Source organism: Palaemon carinicauda, chromosome 20 (genome assembly GCF_036898095.1).
Source record: "Palaemon carinicauda isolate YSFRI2023 chromosome 20, ASM3689809v2, whole genome shotgun sequence".
Taxonomy (NCBI): domain Eukaryota; kingdom Metazoa; phylum Arthropoda; class Malacostraca; order Decapoda; family Palaemonidae; genus Palaemon; species Palaemon carinicauda.
The window spans coordinates 25171769-25190834 of record NC_090744.1 but is presented as its reverse complement, the minus strand read 5'-3'; the positions used below and the strand labels follow the sequence as shown (position 1 = coordinate 25190834).

General features: G+C 42.7%; 2 protein-coding genes across 2 annotated transcripts in view; one reads left to right on the top strand and one right to left on the bottom strand.

Moving 5' to 3' along the window:
- Positions 1-16122, bottom strand: part of LOC137660221 (aldehyde dehydrogenase X, mitochondrial-like) — a 52071-nt gene extending 35949 nt beyond the window's left edge. The window contains exon 1 of the mRNA XM_068394938.1: positions 15966-16122. Within this exon, the coding sequence (XP_068251039.1) occupies positions 15966-16001 (36 nt within the window). The 5' untranslated portion in view covers positions 16002-16122. The remainder of the gene's footprint in view (positions 1-15965) is intronic.
- Positions 1-19066, top strand: part of LOC137659695 (leucine zipper transcription factor-like protein 1) — a 159285-nt gene that overhangs the window by 132989 nt on the left and 7230 nt on the right. The window lies entirely within an intron of this gene.

The window sequence follows — 19066 nt, the reverse complement described above, 5'->3', positions numbered from 1 at the left end:
CAGGTTCCTCGAATGGGTCCCTCCCTGCTTGGAGATGTAAGCCAAGGCTGTGGTGTTGTCGGAGTTCACCTCCACCACCTTGCCTAGCAGGAGGGACTTGAAGTTCATTAGGGCCATATGAACTGCCAGCAGCTCCTTGCAGTTGATGTGGAGCGTTTCCTGTTCCCTGTTCCATGTTCCCGAGCATTCCTGTCCGTTCAAGGTCGCGCCCCAGCCCGAGTCTGATGCATCCGAGAAGAGATGAAGATTGGGGGTCTGAATCGCTAACGATAGGCCCTCCTTGAGAAGGAGGTTGGTCTTCCACCACCAGAGAGTGGTCTTCATCTCTTTGGTGACAGGAATAGAGACTGCTTCGAGCGTCAAATCCTTGTCCCAATGAGCTGCTAGATGGAATTGGAGAGGGCGGAGGTGGAGTCTCCCTAACTCGACGAACAGGGCTAACGATGACAGGGTCCCTGTGAGACTCATCCACTGTCTCACCGAGCAACTGTTCCTCTTCAGCATGCTCAGGATGCAATCTAGGGCTTGGTTTATCCTTGGGGCCGATGGAAAAGCCCGAAAATCCTGACTCCGAATCTCCATTCCCAGGTAAACTATGGATTGGGAGGGAATGAGCTGGGACTTTTCTAAGTTGACTAATAGACCCAGTTCCTTGATCAAGTCCAAAGTCCAGTTGAGACTCTCCAGACAGTGACGACTCGTGGAGGCTCTCAACAGCCAGTCGTCTAAATAAAGGGAGGCTCTGATGTCCGATAAGTGGAGGAATTTTGCAATATTCCTCATCAGATGCGTAAACACCATAGGAGCTGTGCTTAGGCCAAAACACAGGGCTTGGAATTGGTACACCACCTTTCCAAAAACGAATCTCAGGAAAGGTTGGGAGTCTGGATGAATAGGAACGTGAAAGTAAGCGTCTTTCAGATCCAACGAGACCATCCAGTCCTCCTGCCTGACCGCTGCTAGGACCGACTTCGTCGTCTCCATAGTGAACGTCTGCTTGGTGACATAAGCATTGAGCGCGCTGACGTCCAGCACCGGTCTCCAACCTCCTGTCTTCTTGGCCACCAGAAAGAGACGGTTGTAGAAGCCCGGGGATTGATGGTCCCGGACTATAACCACTGCCTTCTTCTGTAACAGGAGCGACACCTCCTGGTGTAACGCTAGCCTCTTGTCCTTTTCCTTGTAGTTGGGAGAGAGGTTGATGGGAGAAGTGGTCAGAGGGGGTTTGCGGCAGAATGGTATCCTGTAACCCTCCCTTAGCCACCTGATAGACTGGGCGTCTGCACCTCTTCTTTCCCAAGCTTGCCAGAAGGTCTTGAGTCTGGCTCCTACTGCTGTCTGGAGAGGAGGAGAGTCAGTGTTTGCCTTTTGAAGTCTTGGGACCTTTCCTAGACCTGCTCCTGGAAGAGTCTGGACGGGAGCTTCCTCGGCTGGGGGCTCTGCCACGAAAGGGCGGAATAAACCTTGTAGCAGGAGTATCGGCCACTGGGGTGCGGTAAGTCCTGGGAACTGAGGGAGCAACCTTAGCCTTACGAGCTGAAGAGGCCACAAGATCATGAGTGTCCTTCTGAATCATGGCCGCAGACAAATCCTTGATAAGCTCTTCGGGGAACAAGAACTTAGAAAGCGGAGCAAAAAAGGAGTTGAGACCTTTGACAATGTGTGATGCTGGAAGAAAGAAAAGTGCAAAGTTGCTCCCTTTTCTTAAGAACTCCTGAAACAAACATTGATGCAAGCTCGCCGGAGCCATCCCGAATTGCTTTATCCATGCAGGACATTATAAGCATGGCTGAGTCCTTGTCCGCAGGGGAGGTCTTCTTGCTCAAGGCCCCCAGGCACCAGTCGAGAAAATTGAAAATCTCAAAGGCACGAAATACACCCTTTAAGAAGTGGTCTAAGTCGGAAAAGGTCCAGCAGACCTTAAGAGCGCCTCATTGCTGATCTACGAGGAGAGTCGACCAAACTTGAGAAGTCAGCCTGGGCAGAGGCAGGGACTCCCAAGCCTGGTTCCTCTCCTGTGGCATACCATACGCCCGGCTTAGAAGTGAGCTTAGTAGGTGGGAACATAAAGGAAGTCTTCCCTAGTTGCTGTTTGGACTGCAACCAATCCCCTAATATCCTTAAAGCTCTCTTAGAGGATCTAGCAAAGACGAGCTTAGTAAAGGTTGACTTAACAGGTTGCATGCCCAGCGAAAACTCAGATGGAGGAGAGCGGGGGGTAGCAGAAACAAAATGGTCCGGGTATACCTCTCTGAAAAGAGCCAGGACCTTACGAAAGTCAATGGGTAGAGGAGAAGACTTGGGTTCTTCCACGTCCGAAGAGGGATCTAGGTGCGCAGCTTCCTCCTCAGAAAACTCATCACCAGAGTGTAGCGAAGTGAGAGGTAAAGTAACAGCGGTATGCTGAACAGCAGAATCTGAACAAGCGGGTGCATAAACGCTTGTGGTTTCATCCTCAAGTCTCTGTTGCTGAGTTAAAACCTGAGGTTCAGGCTGCAAAGACTGGTCAAGAAGAGTAGAGGAAGGTAGGCGCATGGGTTGAGGTGGCTGACTCCTAGCATGAGCTTCTTGTCTCAAGAGTTGCGCTTGCTGCAAGGGTTGCGGATGCGCAGTAGCAGGTTCCTGAGGAACGAGTTGAGGTTCCTGAGGTGTGAGCTGCGAGAGTTGAGGTAGCGGCTGCGCAGAACACAGTTCCTGTCTCGCGAGTTGAGGTTCCTGAGGTGCTAGCCTTAGGAGTTGAGGCTCTCGCCTTGAGGAGAGTTGAGGTCGCTGCAGCGAGAGCTGAGGTGGCTGCCTCATGGATGGAAGAGGTTGTCGTACCTCAAGAGGTTGTTGCCTCGCTGGTTTAACCGCAAGAGGAAGAGGAGGAAGTAAGGCATAAGACTCCTGCTCCCATTGTTGAGGTTGTCTTAAGGAAGGCGGAGGTTGCTGCACACCGCTGGTAACTGGCAACTCAGAACGCGGTAAGGTAGCCTGAGGAACCTCAACTTCGTACGCCTGGCAGACTGGACTGCGGTGAGGCGGAGCGCTCGCAGGAGGAGGTGTAACCTTCTCAGCCTGAAACTCACGCATTAAGACCGCAAGCTGTGACTGCATGGACTGCAGCAAAGTCATCTTGGGGTCAACAGACGCTAAGGTCTGCTGAGGCAAAGCCTTAACAGAAGATGAGGTCTGTTGAGGCATCACCTTACCTCTCTTAGGAGGTGTGCAGTCACCTGATGACTGCGGAGAGTCAGAGCTAATCCAATGACTGCAACCAGGTTGTAGAACTCTTGAGGTCTGGACTTTTCGTTTAAGAGGTCTTGAGACCTGAGTCCAGCGTTTTCTCCCCGACATCTCTTCTGCAGACGAGGAAAATAAGGGCTCAATCGTCTGCGGGTGGGAGTGACGGTCTCTGTAAGACACGCCCGCAACCACCGAGGATACTTCTGTGCGCCGATCAAGGCCTGCCGAACCCTTTTGCCCTTCGACATTGCTTCTCCCCTGGGCTTGGGAGCTTGCAAGAGGTCCCGGACTGGGAGGACGACTGGCACGCACAGAAGTACCCTCACGCACAACACTGACACTGACACTAGCACTTGGCACCGCACTGACACTAGCACTTGGCACCGCACTGGCACTATCACCTCCCACTGCACTTTTGACCTTAAGTTCTTTGACGTCTGCCAAAAGAGACTTATGGTCACTAACCACCGATTCCACTTTGTCACCTAAAGCCTGAATGGCACGCAAAACATCGGACATATCAGGTTGAGCACAAATAGTAGGTTCGGGGGTAGCCACTACAGGGGGAGGAAAAGGTTGAGGATCATGAGGTGAGGAAAAAAGCGAAGAGCGAGAAGAACTCCTCCTAACTCTCTCTCTCTCTAACTTGGTTGAATATTTAAGGAATCGAACAAATTCAAGTTCCGAAAGTCCGGCGCATTCCTCACATCGATCTTCCAACTGACAGGGTCTTTCCCTACAGTCAGAACAAGCGGTGTGAGGATCAACCGAGGCCTTCGGAATACGCCTATTACAAGACCTACATCGTCTATGGGGTGGGGCTTGTGAAAGGTCAGACATCTTGAATCAAAGAGCTAGTCAAGGGGGATTCCAAATCAAGCAAAAGATCGTTAACCATTAATCAAAACCAAATAAAAGCTATCTAAGCTAATAGAAAAGTTTCCAGTATAGCGAAAGCTGAAATCTTAGAGAAATACTTCACCAAAAGCCGTGAACAATACTCCAAAATTATTAGCGTATCCAAGAACGTCTTGCCGGAAGCACGACAGAGGAAAAATTGAGGTGGTGTCAACAAGAAGTACTGCAGTACCTGGCCACAGGTGGCGCTGGTGAGTACACCCCCTTCTAGTATAGTGATAGCTGGCGTATCCCTTCCGTAGAATTCTGTCGGGCAACGGAGTTGACAGCTACATGATTATTGGGTAAGTTTAATATTGAAAATTATTAATACAAGAGTTTCATCTTCACTCCATTAAGCTGTATGTATACATATTCATATGTATAGCATACTCAAGCTTTCTTTATTCATTACCATAATGTATATATATAGACATTTCACTTTGTAATTTTGTTTTTAATAGGTTCAGCTCACTGAAAGATGGGAATGTCCCAATCCCACGATTTGATTTTATGTGAAAGCTCTAGAATATATTCTTTTAGACATACACCCAAGTCCTTTACATTCTATATGTATGGTGCTAATTTTTACTTGTTCAAATGTTTCTTAGTTTATTTCTGACCTTATCAGGATTCTCTCTTTATTTCATCTTCATCTAAATTCAATATTACTCTGCTCATCCAACTACTGTACTGTACTTTATACATCTTAAATTATATTCCATGCATGGGTCATCTCCTCAATGTTATTCATATGGTAAAATTGGATAGCACCTATGAAAGCTTACAATTAATTTCCTGTATTTTCAAAATAAGTGAATATTCTATTAGGTATAAAGTATACTGTACCAAATAAAAGCCATTCCTAGACATTTTTATGGAAAACTCTTCTTGCCCATCTTTACGGCTTTTTCTAAATTTTATTTTATTAGCACTTGGTAATAAAGCTCAGTAGAAATTTGAGTATACAAGTATTGTTTTCAATGGAGAGACCATACAGAGCCCATGCGAGTCTCTTCCACATGGAACAAACCTCTGTAGAAAGGATTGGGTTACTCTAATTGAGCAAGAGCCAGAGTTGGAAGGACTGGAGATTCTTACAAGTTGGGTCTCTCTCTCTGCCGCGTGCCCACGTGGCCAGCCAATCGAGACAATGGACAGCATACTTCGTGGGTATCAACAGGAGCCAATCTATACAGATTTGGACTTTTACAAATGTAATCAGGCTGCTATGCATTGGATACAATGTTGGTGCGATAAGATATGATAACGAGTACCTAGTCATTTCAAATATCATATACCTCCTGCATTGCTGTTTCAATTAATGCACTAGCATTGGATACAGTGTTGGTGCGATAAGATATGATAACGAGTGCCTAGTCATTTTAAATATCATATACCTCCTGCATTGCTGTTTCAATTAATGCACTGGTATGTTATATAAACACTTAAGCATTATCATTTTTTCCCCCAAAGAGTTTATGGATTTTCTGGTAAAATATTGCACCCTTCAGGATGTACAAGTGAGCTGCCAGATGATGTAGGTTCATATAGTTTTCTTTCAAGAAATAACGAGGCTTATTTTGGTAGACAGGATAAGAGACTTGCAGTAACTTCCATTATTGAATGCTGGTATTCCTGATAAAAACTAACCAATAGACCTTGTCCTTTGATTTTTCCACTGAGCATCAACATTTGCCGAAAAGTCAAAAGGTCAGAGAGTAACTCAAATGGTCAAGCAGGCATCATATGGCCTCTGAAGTTACACCATGAAAATTTCAATCAATTAATGGTTGCATAAAGTAACAAAAACAGTAGCAATAGTTTGCTACCAAAAAAAATCATTAAAAAGCAAATAACAGATTAGCACTTTGATAAGGGGCCTTACTACAGTAGGATATTATCAAAACTTAAAAATTTACTCTTAGTGTCATAAACTGGCTTAATCTAGACAGCTTATGTATCGTCATCACGACCTGGGCTACAAGTACGTTTATAGTTAAGACTAGAGCTAAATTCAGGACATTGAAAAAAACTATCTACATAATAGTGGATGTCTAAAATAATAATAATCATCATCATCTCTTCCTACGGCTATTGAAGCAAAGGGCCTCGGTTAGATTTCGCCAGTCATCTATCTTCAGCTTTTAAATCAATACTTCTCCATTCACCATCTCCCAATTCACAATCCTCAGCCATGTAGGCTTGGGTCTTCCAAAACTCTTTCTTGTGCCTCATGGAGCCCAGTTGAAAGTTTGGTGAACTAATCTATCATGGGAAGTGCGAAGAGCATGCCCAATCCATCTCCACCTACCCCTCACCATGATCTCATCCACATATGGCACTTGGGTAATCTCTCTTATAGTTTCATTTCAAATACTGTCCTGCCATTCAACTCCCAATATTCTTCTGAGGGTTTTGTTCTCAAAAATATACAAAATCTGTTGGATATTGTTTCATTGTCATACCACGACTCCTGTCCATACAGTAACACCCATCTCACTTAACTGATATACAGCCCGATTTTTATATGTAATTTCAGGCGATTTGATTTCCAAATTATGCCTAACCTACCCATCGTTTGATTTTTTTTTTTTCAATCTTTCATTGAATTCCAAAATAAACCTGACCCCTATTTCAGTCAGATATAAACTGCACTGGAGCTACAAAACCCCCTTGGAGTACAAATTTTTGGTTTAAGGGAGGGGAAAACACAAAACAAGGAAAATAAAATGATACAAAGTGATTTCACCAAAGCCACCTGACCTCTCTTAGTATGCCGAGTCGTCCTTACTTAACCCATAAAGGACGCCCCGTCTATATAATGGACACATTAATTGATGTCAACTTAAGAGCGTCTATATTGTGGATGCATTTTTCTCTCTCATATTTATGGCTTTAGTTCCCCCATCTATTGACGTAACCAATCAGTGACAGTTTATAAAGCAAAATTTGTCAAAATTTTATACTTCAAGGTTATGCGAGTGTGCTAAGCATGCATCGTTGGGGGTAGGTGCCGTTTGGCTTATCAATCGAGATTTCTTTCTTTGTTGAAGAGATAAAAGATAACTTTTTTATGCAAAATTAAGAGATAATGTTTTATAATGGCTGATATAATCTTAATGATTCTGAAACAAATGCCGTTGATTTGGACAGCCATATTGAGCTTGATAGTGACGATTATATTACCGATAGCGATATTTATCATGACTATCTTGACATTGAACCCGTTGCTTCATCCTGGGCCCGTATTTATCCCCCTGAGAGTATTGATTGTGGGAGCGATTTTCTTTTTTTACCCAAAAGAAATATTCTTAACAGTAATTCAAAGCCTATTGAAGATACTACCACTAGAGTGTTATGGGGTCCTTTGACTGGCCAGACAGTACTACAGTACATTGGATCTTTCTCTCTGGTTACGGTTCTTTCCCTTTGCCTACACAGACACCGAATAGTCTGGCCTATTCTATACAGATTCTCCTGTCCTCATACACCTGACAACACTGAGATTACCAAACAATTCTTCTTCACCCAAAGGGTTAACTACTAAACTGTAATTGTTCAGTGGCCACTTTCCTCTTGGTAAGGGTAGAAGAGGCTCTTTAGCTATGGTAAGCAGCTCTTCTAGGAGAAGGACACTCCAAAATCAAACCATTGTTCTCTAGTCTTGGGTAGTGCCATAGCCTCTGTGCCATGGTCTTCCACTGTCTTGGGTTAGAGTTCTCTTGCTTGAGGGTACACTCGGGCACACTGTTCTATCTAGTTTCTCTTCCTCTTGTTTTGTTAAAGTTTTTATAGTTTATATAGAAAATATTTATTTCAATGTTTTTGCTGTTCTTAGAATATTTTATTTTTCCTTGTTTCCTTTCCTCACTGGGCTATTATCACTGTTGGAGCCCCCGGGCTTATTGCATCCTGCTTTTCCAACTAGGGTTGTAGCTTAGCATTTAATAATAATAATAATAATATTTGTAACCGAGGATATTACAGATATTCTCGTTCGTGAAACTAACATATATGATGACATATGTTTAGCTGGTAAGTTGGAATGGGTGAGAGACCATCCACGAAGCAAATACAGATGATGGAAACCAGTCACTCATGATAGAATGAAAAATTATATTTTAATTATAAAATAAATTTTTGAATATACTTACCCGGTGAATATATAATAGCTGCTACTCAGCGGCTCGACAGAAAACACACTCAAAAAACTCGCGAGCGATCGCTATGAAGGTTGCGGGTGTGCCCACCAGCGCCAACTATCGGCCAGATACCACTCTTGCATGTAAACAAACCCTTCAATTCTTCTCGTCCCGCTGCGTCTCTATTGGGGAGGAAGGGAGGGCCTTTAATTTATATATTCACCGGGTAAGTATATTCAAAAATTTATTTTATAATTAAAATATCATTTTTAAATATTTAACTTAGCCGGTGAATATATAATAGCTGATTCACACCCAAGGCGGTGGGTAGAGACCAGAGTTAATTAAGTTTACAGCGTATAAGCTAAGAGTTTTTGACAGTTATCAATATAACAAAACCAAAATATATAGGTACCTGGTAAGGAAGTTGACTTAGACGATTACTCTGCCTTGTAAGTCTGTCTTCCTCACGAAGCCCAGCGATCCTCTTAGGATGCTGAAAGACTCCCAGGAGCTGAAGTATAAAGGGTTGCAACCCATACTAACAGGATCTCATCAAACCCCTAATCTGGGCGCTCTCAAGAAATGACTTTGACCACCTGCCAAATCAACAAGGATGCGAAAGGCTTCTTAGCATTCCGTACAGCCCAAAAAAACAATATTAAAAAAAAAAAAAAAACATTTCAAGAGACAGATTAAAAAGGATATTGGAATTAGGGTAATGTAGTGGTAGAACCCTCACCCACTACTGCACTCGCTGCAACGAATGGACCCAGTGTGTAGCAGTCCTCGTAAAGAGTCTGGACATCTTTTAAGTAAAATGACGCGAACACTGACTTGCTTCTCCAAAAAGTTTGCTTGAAGGCCACGGAGGTTGCTATAGCTCTAACTTCGTGCGTCTTAACCTTAAGCAAACATCGGTCTTTCTCATTCAAGTGAGAATGAGCTTCTTGTATTAAAAAATCTGATAAAATATGACAAAGCATTCTTTGACATAGGCAATGATGGTTTCTTAACTGAGCACCATAATGCCTCAGATTTACCTCGTAATGACTTAGTACGAGCTAAATAGAACTTAAGAGCTCTAACAGGACATAATACTCTTTCCAGTTCGTTGCCTACGATCTCTGATAAGCAAGGAATATCAAAAGATTTAGGCCAAGGACGAGAAGGCAGTTAATTTTTTGGCCAGGAAACTAAGTTGAAGTGAACAAGTGGCTTTTTCTGTAGCAAAAAACCGATGTTCTTACTGAAGGCATGAAGTTCACTGACCCTTTTAGCCGAAGCCAAGCACACTAGGAAAAGTGTCTTGAGGGTGAGATCCTTCAGGGAGGCTGAATGTAATGGCTCAAACCTGTCTGACATGAGGAACCTTATGACCACGTCTAAGTTCCATCCAGGAGTTGCCAAACGGCGTTCCTTAGAGGTCTCGAAAGACTTAAGGAGATCTTGCAGATCTTTATTGTTGGAAAGATCTAAGCCTCTATGTCGAAAGACCGAAGCCAACATGCTCCTGTAGCCCTTAATCGTGGGAGCTGAAAGGGAGCGAACCTTTCTCAGATGTAAAAGAAAATCTGCGATTTGGGCTACAGAGGTACTGGACGAGGACACAGATGCTGACTTGCACCAGTCTCCAAAGACTTCCCACTTCGACTGGTATACTCTAATGGTAGAAGCTCTCCTCGCTCTTGCAATCGCACTGGCTGCCTCCTTCGAAAAGCCTCGAGCTCTTGAGAGTCTTTCGATAGTCTAAAGGAAGTCAGACGAAGAGCGGGGAGGCTTTGATGGACATTCTTTACGTGGGGCTGACGTAACAGATCTACCCTTAGAGGAAGACTTCTTGGAAAGTCTACCAGCCATTAAAGTACCTCGGTGAACCACTCTCTCGCGGGCCAGAGGGTAGCAACCAACGTCAACCTTGTCCCTTCGTGAGAGGCGAACTTCTGCAGTACCTTGTTGACTATCTTGAATGGTGAGAATGCATATAAGTCCAGAAGAGACAAATCCAGTAGAAACACGTCTATGTGGATTGCTTCTGTATCTAGGACTGGAGAGCAATGGATTGGTAACCTTTTGGTCAACGAGGAGGCAAAGAGGTCTATGGTGGGTTGACCCCAAGTAGCCCAAAGACTCTTGCCCACGTCCTTGTGGAGGGTCCATTCCGTGGGTATCACCTGACCCCTCCGACTGAGACAGTCTGCCAAGACGTTCAAGTCCCCCTGGATGAATCTCGTCAACAGGGAGATGCCTCGATTTCTTGACCATAAGAGAAGGTCCCTTGCGATCTCGAGCAGCGTGAAGGAGTGTGTGCCTCCTTGCTTGGAGATGTACGCCAAAGTTGTGGTGTTGTCTGAGTTGACCTCTACCACTTAGTTTCGAAGAAGCTTTCGAATATCATCAAGGCCAAGTGGACTGCTAATAGCTCCTTGCCGTTGATGTGCATGCTCTTCTGACTTGAGGTCCACAGACCCGAGCATTCCCGACCGTCCAGGGTCGCACCCCAACCCAAATCCGACGCGTCTGAGAACAACACGTGGTTTGGGTTCTTGACTGCTAGGGATAGTCCCTCTCTCAGACTGATATTGCTGTCCCACCATTTCAGGCATGCCTTTACTGGTTCGGAGACTGGGAATGATACCGTCTCTAACGTCTTGTCCTAGTTCCAGTGAGAGGCTAGATGGAACCGGAGAGGCAGAAGGTGTAGTCTCCCTAGTGAGACAAACTGCTCCAGGGATGAGAGAGTCCCTACGAGACTGTTCCAACTCCTGACTGAACAAACGTTTTCTTTTCAGCATTAGTTGGACTTCAAGCAGGGCTTGTCCTATTCGGTGGCAGACGGAAAAGCCCGAAAAAAACTGGACTGCGAATCTCCATCCCCAAATATAGAATAATCTGGGATGGGATCAGTTGGGACTTTTAGGTTGACCAAAAGTCCCAACTCCCTGGCCAGACTCAACGTCCAATGTAGATCCTGCAGACAGCGAAGACTGGACGATGCTCTGAGAAGCCAGTCGTCCAAGTACAGGGAGGCTCGGATCCCCGATAGATGGAGGGATTTTGCCACATTCCTCATGAGCCTCGTAAACACGAGAGGAGCAGGACTGAGGCCAAAGCACAGGGCTCGAAACTGGTACCCCACATTCCTGTAAACAAACCTCAGAAACGGTTGGGAATCCGGGTGTATAGGAATGTGGAAGTATGCCTCCTGAAGGTCGAGAGAGACCATCCAGTCGCCTTCCATAAATGTTGTCAAGACAGCCTGGTAGACTTCATCGTGAAGTTTGTCTTGACAATGAACACATTGAGCGCACTTGCCTCTTACGTACTCCTGCAGTGAACAAGGCTGCCAGATCATTGGAGCCATCCCTGAGGGACTTGTTCCTGCAGAGAACGTGGCTGTCAGATCATTGGAGCCATCCCTGAAAGCCTTGTTTATGCATGACATAATTGTACAGCAAAACTTCAAACGCTCGAAAATAGCTCTGAAGTCGACCATAAAATCTTGGAGCGTCTCATGGCCAGGCGCCAGGGAGAGTCTATGAGGTTTGAGAAGTCTATCTGGGCAGAGGCAGGAACTCCCAAGCCGAGAACTTCTCTCGTGTCATATCAGACTCTCGCTCTATAAGCCAGCTTAAAAGTAGGGAAAGCAAAGGCTGTCTCCCCCAAACTCTTCCTGGTGATAAACCAGTCGCCTAGCAAACGTAAAGCTCTCTTAGAAGAGCGAGAGAGCACTAGCTTATAAAACAACGGCTTCGAAGTAGCTAGGCCTAGTGTAAACTCTGACGTTTAGGCGAACGAGGAGCAGCAGTTACAAAAAGATCCGGACAAAGATCCTTAAAAATCAGCATGATTTATTTAAAGTCCATAGAGGGCTAAGCAGCTTTAGGCTCCTCTCCATCTGACAGAGTCCTCAAGGGAATATCAGTAGGAGGGGGAACAGCAACTTCCTCATCTGAAGGAACCTTGTCCGACAATAGCCGAGTCTCAAGCAAGGGAGAGACCTACCGTGGTGGCAATGCTTTACAAGCAGAGTCCACACGCACTGGTGCATTAGTAGCGGACCAGGACGCAACGTCATGTAACTGCTTAACAGTCTGTGAACTGTCAACAACAACAGGTGCGGGAGGACGCTCGGCGTCCACTCGAGACTGTTTTGACTGCCTAGTCTGAGCAGTCAAAACAACTCTAGACTGCGGTAGTTGACGCTCAGCGTCAAAACAAGTCAACTCCGCTGGTTGGCGAACGTCCTGAACGTCAACAGGAGCATTAGGAAGCGGCCTAACGTCCAAATGCGGCTGAAAATCAACACGTGACCGCATCGAGTGAGGCTCTACATATCGTGACTGACGTGACTTAGCTACGCCAACGTCAACAGGACGCACAAAGGTTCGTTTGGGCGGCTGAAGGCCAGGATCTCGATGAGATAAACGGCTAGGATCAACGTGAACCTTATCGGCAGAATAGTCTTCCATAAGAGAGGCAAGCTTATTCTGCATGTCTTGCCGTACAACCCATTTAGGATCAACGGGAATGGTTGCGGTAAGAGACGAGGGTAACGTCTGTGACTGCAAAACCTTGCCTACAAAAAGACTCTCGGAGCCTGTGTTACGCTTTTGTTTAGGCGGCGAGCAGTCTTCCGATGACTGCATAGGGTCAGAGCTGTCCTAATAGTTAAAACCAGGACGCTGGACCTGTCCTGAAAGGACTGACTTTCGCTTAAAGGGCCTCGAAACCTTGTTCCACGGTTTCTTATGCGAAAAGCCTTCGGATGACGAGGAGAAAATCGTCTCTCTCGCCTTATGGTAGGGGTGATCTTGGTGAGATACGCCTGATACTATAGAGGGAACGTCTGTTCGCTGATCAAGGCCTCTCGAACCCATAAGTCATACGACATTACTTCTCCCCTGGGCTTGGGAGCTTGCAAGAGGTCTCGGACTAGGCGAACGACAGGCACGAACAGACGAACCCTCGGTCGCAACACTGATAACACTTTGCGCAATATCACTTTATCACTACGATTTTCTGTTTTGCACTTATTTCACTGAAATCAAATTTTTTAACAATTCACATTAGGTATGAATAAAACTGATTTCTACCTGAAGCACGCAATTCTACCCTCATCAAAAGGTTATAATTGAGAAATCAGTCGTATAATGTAAGCACATTAATACAAGCAAAAAACCGTAAACATATTTTAAGATAAAAAGATCAGTGGCTGGGAAAGAGACTAAACACTAGTTCATTCAAAACTACGTTTTCAATCTCTCACCGTACAGTGCCTTGGGACGAGAATAAAAACTAAAAACGTTTTATCCTTTCTCCCCGTACAGAGACTAGGGACGAGAGTAACTCGAGAACAACGTTACTCGCTTGGGACGAGAATAAAGATCGGAACGTTCTCTCTCCTCTCTCTCTCTCTCTCCGTCTCTATCTCTCTCTCTCTCTCTCTCTCTCTTGATTTCGCACCGAAGAGAAGAGCTCACTTACGTTTCGTCAATAAACAGGTTATTTGACCAAAGGAAAAAACTGAAAGGTTTTTCAATTAAAAAGTTCCTTTAAAATAGAATTTAAAACATTTAAGCTTTGAAAGAAGAATGAACAAAACGTCAGAATCGATTTACTCTTTCTGCAAAGTGAAACCGTGATACTCTCTCTCTCTATCGTACGATAGAGCGCAAACTGCGTAGCATAAATAAACTAAACGTTAGTTCATCTTTGAAACAGTACGAAGACTATTCAAAGAAAATCTTTCATAAAATATCTACTAAAAAATATTCATTTAATAAGTTTTAAATCATTAGCTCTGTAAAAGTTATTTACGATTGAAAAGGGCTCAACGTTGTTTAACTTCGGTTTCCAAGTTAGGACCGCCTACTCTCAGGAAAGGTCGCATATAAACAAATCATTAAAATTTATCTTGATGTTTATTATAAATGGAAAGCTAATCGAAGAGGCCTAATAAGGGCGGTTGAGATATAAAATATATAGAGGAAAATCTATAATTAATTTATAACGTGATAAGATAATTGCTAAAAGCCTAAAACACACTTCCTTACTAAGGGAAGGGTCGGCCATTTAAAAGTCAAAGAAAGTCCAAAAAAAAAAACAATCCAAAGTCATCAAAAATTAAATCTATCCAAAAACGAGTTCAAGATTTAAGTTGAAGATAAAACACCTGCACAGCGAAAGCTCAAACCAAAATGAAGTACTTCACCAAATATGTTGAGAAAACTCCAGGTTCTACAGCGAGTAATGATACGTCTTGTCGTCAAGGTCGACAGAGAAGAATTGAAGGGTTTGTTTACATGCAAGAGTGGTATCTGGCCGATAGTTGGCGCTGGTGGGCACACCCGCAACCTTCATAGCGATCGCTCGCGAGTTTTTTGAGTGTGTTTTCTGTCGAGCCGCTGAGTAGCAGCTATTATATATTCACCGGCTAAGTTAAATATTTAAAAAGTGCTGTTTTTTATGACTTTTTCAAAACTAATTTTTAAAAAAATTAGGAATACCGGTAAGTTCTGTAATAATCCAGCTTCAAAGTTATTGATATTTTTGCAACTGTGATTTCCAAATAACTCGCCAACAAAAGTGTTCTTAGAAAATGCGTTTACTAATGTTGGGTTCTATTATCAAGAGAAGATTAAGTAAAAATTTCATTTATGTGACAACAAAATGTTCCTGATGAAACTTGCGTGGCAGAAACTCAACTGGAAAGAGCAAAAGCCATCATGGCAATGCAAAATGAAATTATATTGATTGACAGAAAAAGGAAAGCTCAATTCTATTTTAATAAATAAAAGAAATATAACAGAGCCTTTGTATATCAGCGGCCACTTCCTTACCGCAAGCATTAAAAATGGGCAACTAACATGAACTTTCCACCTTAACCTAACCTACAAGCCATGTCCTTACCTGCTTACTTAACAGGAGGGGGGGGGATAACCGTCCCTTCAACCCGCCTTACACTGCCGTATTCTTAGTCGGCCGTTGTCATACATACAGGTGGCCACTATCATATATACGCCCCTATATAACTTTAGATGATACCACCTTGGAACCTTCTACCCCACCATTACCTCAATCGAGATTTATGAGTGGGTGTGTCCGCCATTCTACAACTATACCGCCGGAGCCTTTGTATATCAGCGGCCAGTTCCTCATACATTTCGATTAAAAGTGGGCATAAACTGACCTAAACTTTACCCCCTAACCTAACCTACAAGCCGTGTCCTTATCTACATACCAAACGGGGGCTAACCCCACCCTGCGACCCCCCTTACACTGCCGTATTCTAAATTAGCCATAAAAATACATACAAGTGGCCGCTATCATACATACACCCCTAAGACATTAATTGCTTCCCATAAAATAAATAGCATTAATGAATTACTTATCTAATCAGCTTGGCAAGCAACTGGCTACTTTCGTAGATTTACACAGCTTGTCAAATTTTGAAGTAAGAAAAGAAAAAAATAAGGCGAAGTTAAGCTTACCCGGTACAGAAATTCATGAAAATTTCAAGTAAATACTCCAGAAAACCATGAGTAATTAGGTTACCAATAATTTCTAAGACAATTGCCATTTCAGGGTCGTTTATGCCACATCAGTATAAACTACAGGTATGTCTCTAACAAGTGTACTTTTTATTAACATTGAAATCTAATAAATAATAGCATGACAACTCTCACGTATACATACCTTGGTGTATTTGATTTCTGGGTTTCTAATTGCCATTGCTGAATAAATCCTTCGGTGATCCAAATTAATTCAGGAACGTCCTTGCGTTACTTAGCTGAGCCGGGTGACAGACTGAAGATTGAAGAAGATTGTTTACAAAGTCGACGCCGTGAGGGAGGGGGATGGAATGGATTAGAGGGTGGGGAGGGGGCATCGGGAGGGTATAGGGAGGGGAGGGGGGATATTGCCAAGTAGTTTGAGTTTCCCTGGCCCTTGGCAACAGTCCAGGATTTACGATGTGGGACAAAAGATTTATATAAAGAAATTTCAAATGCACAACTCTCCTTCCATTAACAGCACGTGTTATTTGTAATTTAATCATCCACCCATCCTGTCTCTTTGACTGACCACCTAATGTTTGTCTTCTTGGTCTTTCTTCTTGGTTGGACATCTTACATTGCTCATTATATACATTTTTTTCCTTATGAGGCTTGTTTTATAATAAAATTGTTTGGGTAGACTTGTACCGATTATTGAACTTTCAGCGTTCTTTCAAAAGATGAATGAAGAGGCATGTTATGCACGAAATGTTATCTTACTTACTTTTACTTACTTTTAGAGGTTTATTTCTCGCCCTCCATCAAACACTAAAGGTCTGTTCAGGCGGGCCTTGGTGTATGAAAAAATAATTCCTTTCCAGTTAATATTTTGCTCTGTATCGTTATCAGTTATTTCGCTAGCATTTGTATTCAGGCTTAATAGTTTTCAGGTCACTATTATAACACTTTCTAAAAAGATAAGTCTTCAGGTTTTTCTTGAAGGCAGCCACATTTGTGCTATTCTTGACATCGAGTGGAAGGTCGTTAAAGAGTCTCGGTGCAGCATAACTGAACGTTCTTCCTCCTATTGCATGATTCACACTAATTTCGAATAGTCTATGTGGGTCATCTGCATGTCTAACTCTTACAGTGGCGCTGGTAGCTTCAGGGTAGGGGATCAAGCAATCACGAAGATATTTAGGCTTATCACCTGTAAGTGCTTTGTGAGTCAACAAGCAAATTTTAAATTCAATCCTAGCCTTAACAGGTAACCAATGTAGATCGATCAGTGCAGGAGTTATTCTCTCCCGAAATTTAATGCCTTTTATCAGTCTAGCCGCCCGGTTTTGCACATTTTGAAGCTTCCTTAGTAGTGTATTGGGCAATTTGCAGTACAGAGAATTGCAATAATCAAGCCTTGATATTACATGACTCACCACTAAAATTTTTGTACTGCCCTCTGTTAAATATTTTCTAATAAATGCTATGTTTCTCAGGTGATAGTTACACACTTTCACTGTGTTCACAATTTGGTCCTTCATTGACAAATTACAGTCTATCAGTACACCCAAATTTTTCACAACAGGCACAATCCCAACATCAGCATCACCAATTTTTATACTTTGAATTAACTGGTAATTCTTCAAAGCCACCCTTGTGCCGAAAAACATACATTCTGTTTTATCATCATTTAATTTGAGCTTTTTCCTCTGCATCCATGTTTTTATTTCAGTCATTATCTCATCAATTTTCTTCCCTGTATCTTGTGTTGTTGAAATTGAGAGGTAAAACTGAGTATCATCTGCATATAGTTTAAAACCCACTTTTTGTTTTTTCAAGATGTGTGATAGCTCGATAGTATATATGTTAAACAAGATAGGGCCCAGGACACTACCCTGTGGTACACCCTTCATAAGTATTCTCTCATTGGATCGGTTTCCAGAAACTTCTACAATAGTCTTCCTGTTCACTAAGTAACTTCGCAAAAATTTCAGTGCTTCCTGAGTCACTCCAATAGACTTCAAGTCGTCAAGTAAGTATTCGTGCACAACAGTGTCAAAAGCAGCACTAAGATCTAACATAATTAAAATTCCACACTTTCCCCCATCAAGAAGACCTATCATATCATTCATTATTGAGCACAAAGTAGTTTCTGTAGAATGATTAGCTCTGTAGGCCGATTGATTTTCCGGGAATACCTCTAACTCGTCAATATGCGCCCACAATTGCTCACTTATGACTTTTTCAATAAGCTTTGACATGTAGGATAAATCTTATTACTACTCGTCTTGAGAAGTGATTAAAACTGGTAGTCTTTGGAGTATTTAATCGAGAAATACTTCTTAATTTGTGTAGTCAATGACTTAAAAATTTTCACAGTCCTTTCTTTAATAAAGTCGCATTTCCTTTTAAGAGGCTCAATATAATACTGCTCATCGTCATTACTGTCAATAATAGAATTCTAAGCGCTCCAGTTCCTTTACGTTACATACCGCAAAAAAAATAAACATTTCTCTGTAAGCCTATTATAGGATATGATGAACCTTTCTTTAATCAAGTATCATTTTCACTTTCATTACTGATGGTTTCATTAAAACCAGTTAGCTAATGATTTGTAAATTCATACCTTCAACTAATTTTTTTTTTATCATGTTTTCTGTAGAATTGGTATTTCATTTCACATGAGAGATGCGTTGAAAAAAAAATGTGGATATGTAGCCAATGCATTGCTTAGATACATATAATATCTATCTCACAAAGCTCTGTAAATATATACCATCACATGTATTGTAGGATAACTTTGTAAGCCCAAATTTTAAATTAGCAATCAATAATTATTAGGCCTAGTTATCAGGCTTGCTGGACTAAGTAATTAGGCCTACAAGCCTACTGTACTTGCGATGGAGTGCCCCACGATACGCAATTATTCCGATCGGCTCTCATTATTTTGAAGGGTTTATTCATTTTAAATTTCTTGAAATTTTTAATGGGAAAAGCCGATGGTCTAAATTACGTGAAATTAGAAAGCTACAAGTGTTATCTAAAAAATAAAAATGCTGTATATTTAACTTACGATTCTCAAGCTTCCGCCAAATTCGTCTTACAATTAATTAACATATGGCTACAATTCTTTCTCATACTCTAATCGACGAGAGAGAGAGAGTGAGAGAGAGAGAGAGAGAGAGAGAAAGAGAGAGAGAGAGAGAGAGAGAGAGAGAGAGAGAGAGAGAGAGAGAGAGAGAACTATGCGTAATTCGTCTGTACCTATTGTGTAGACCGTAGACGCATTCGTGGTGTGTTGTA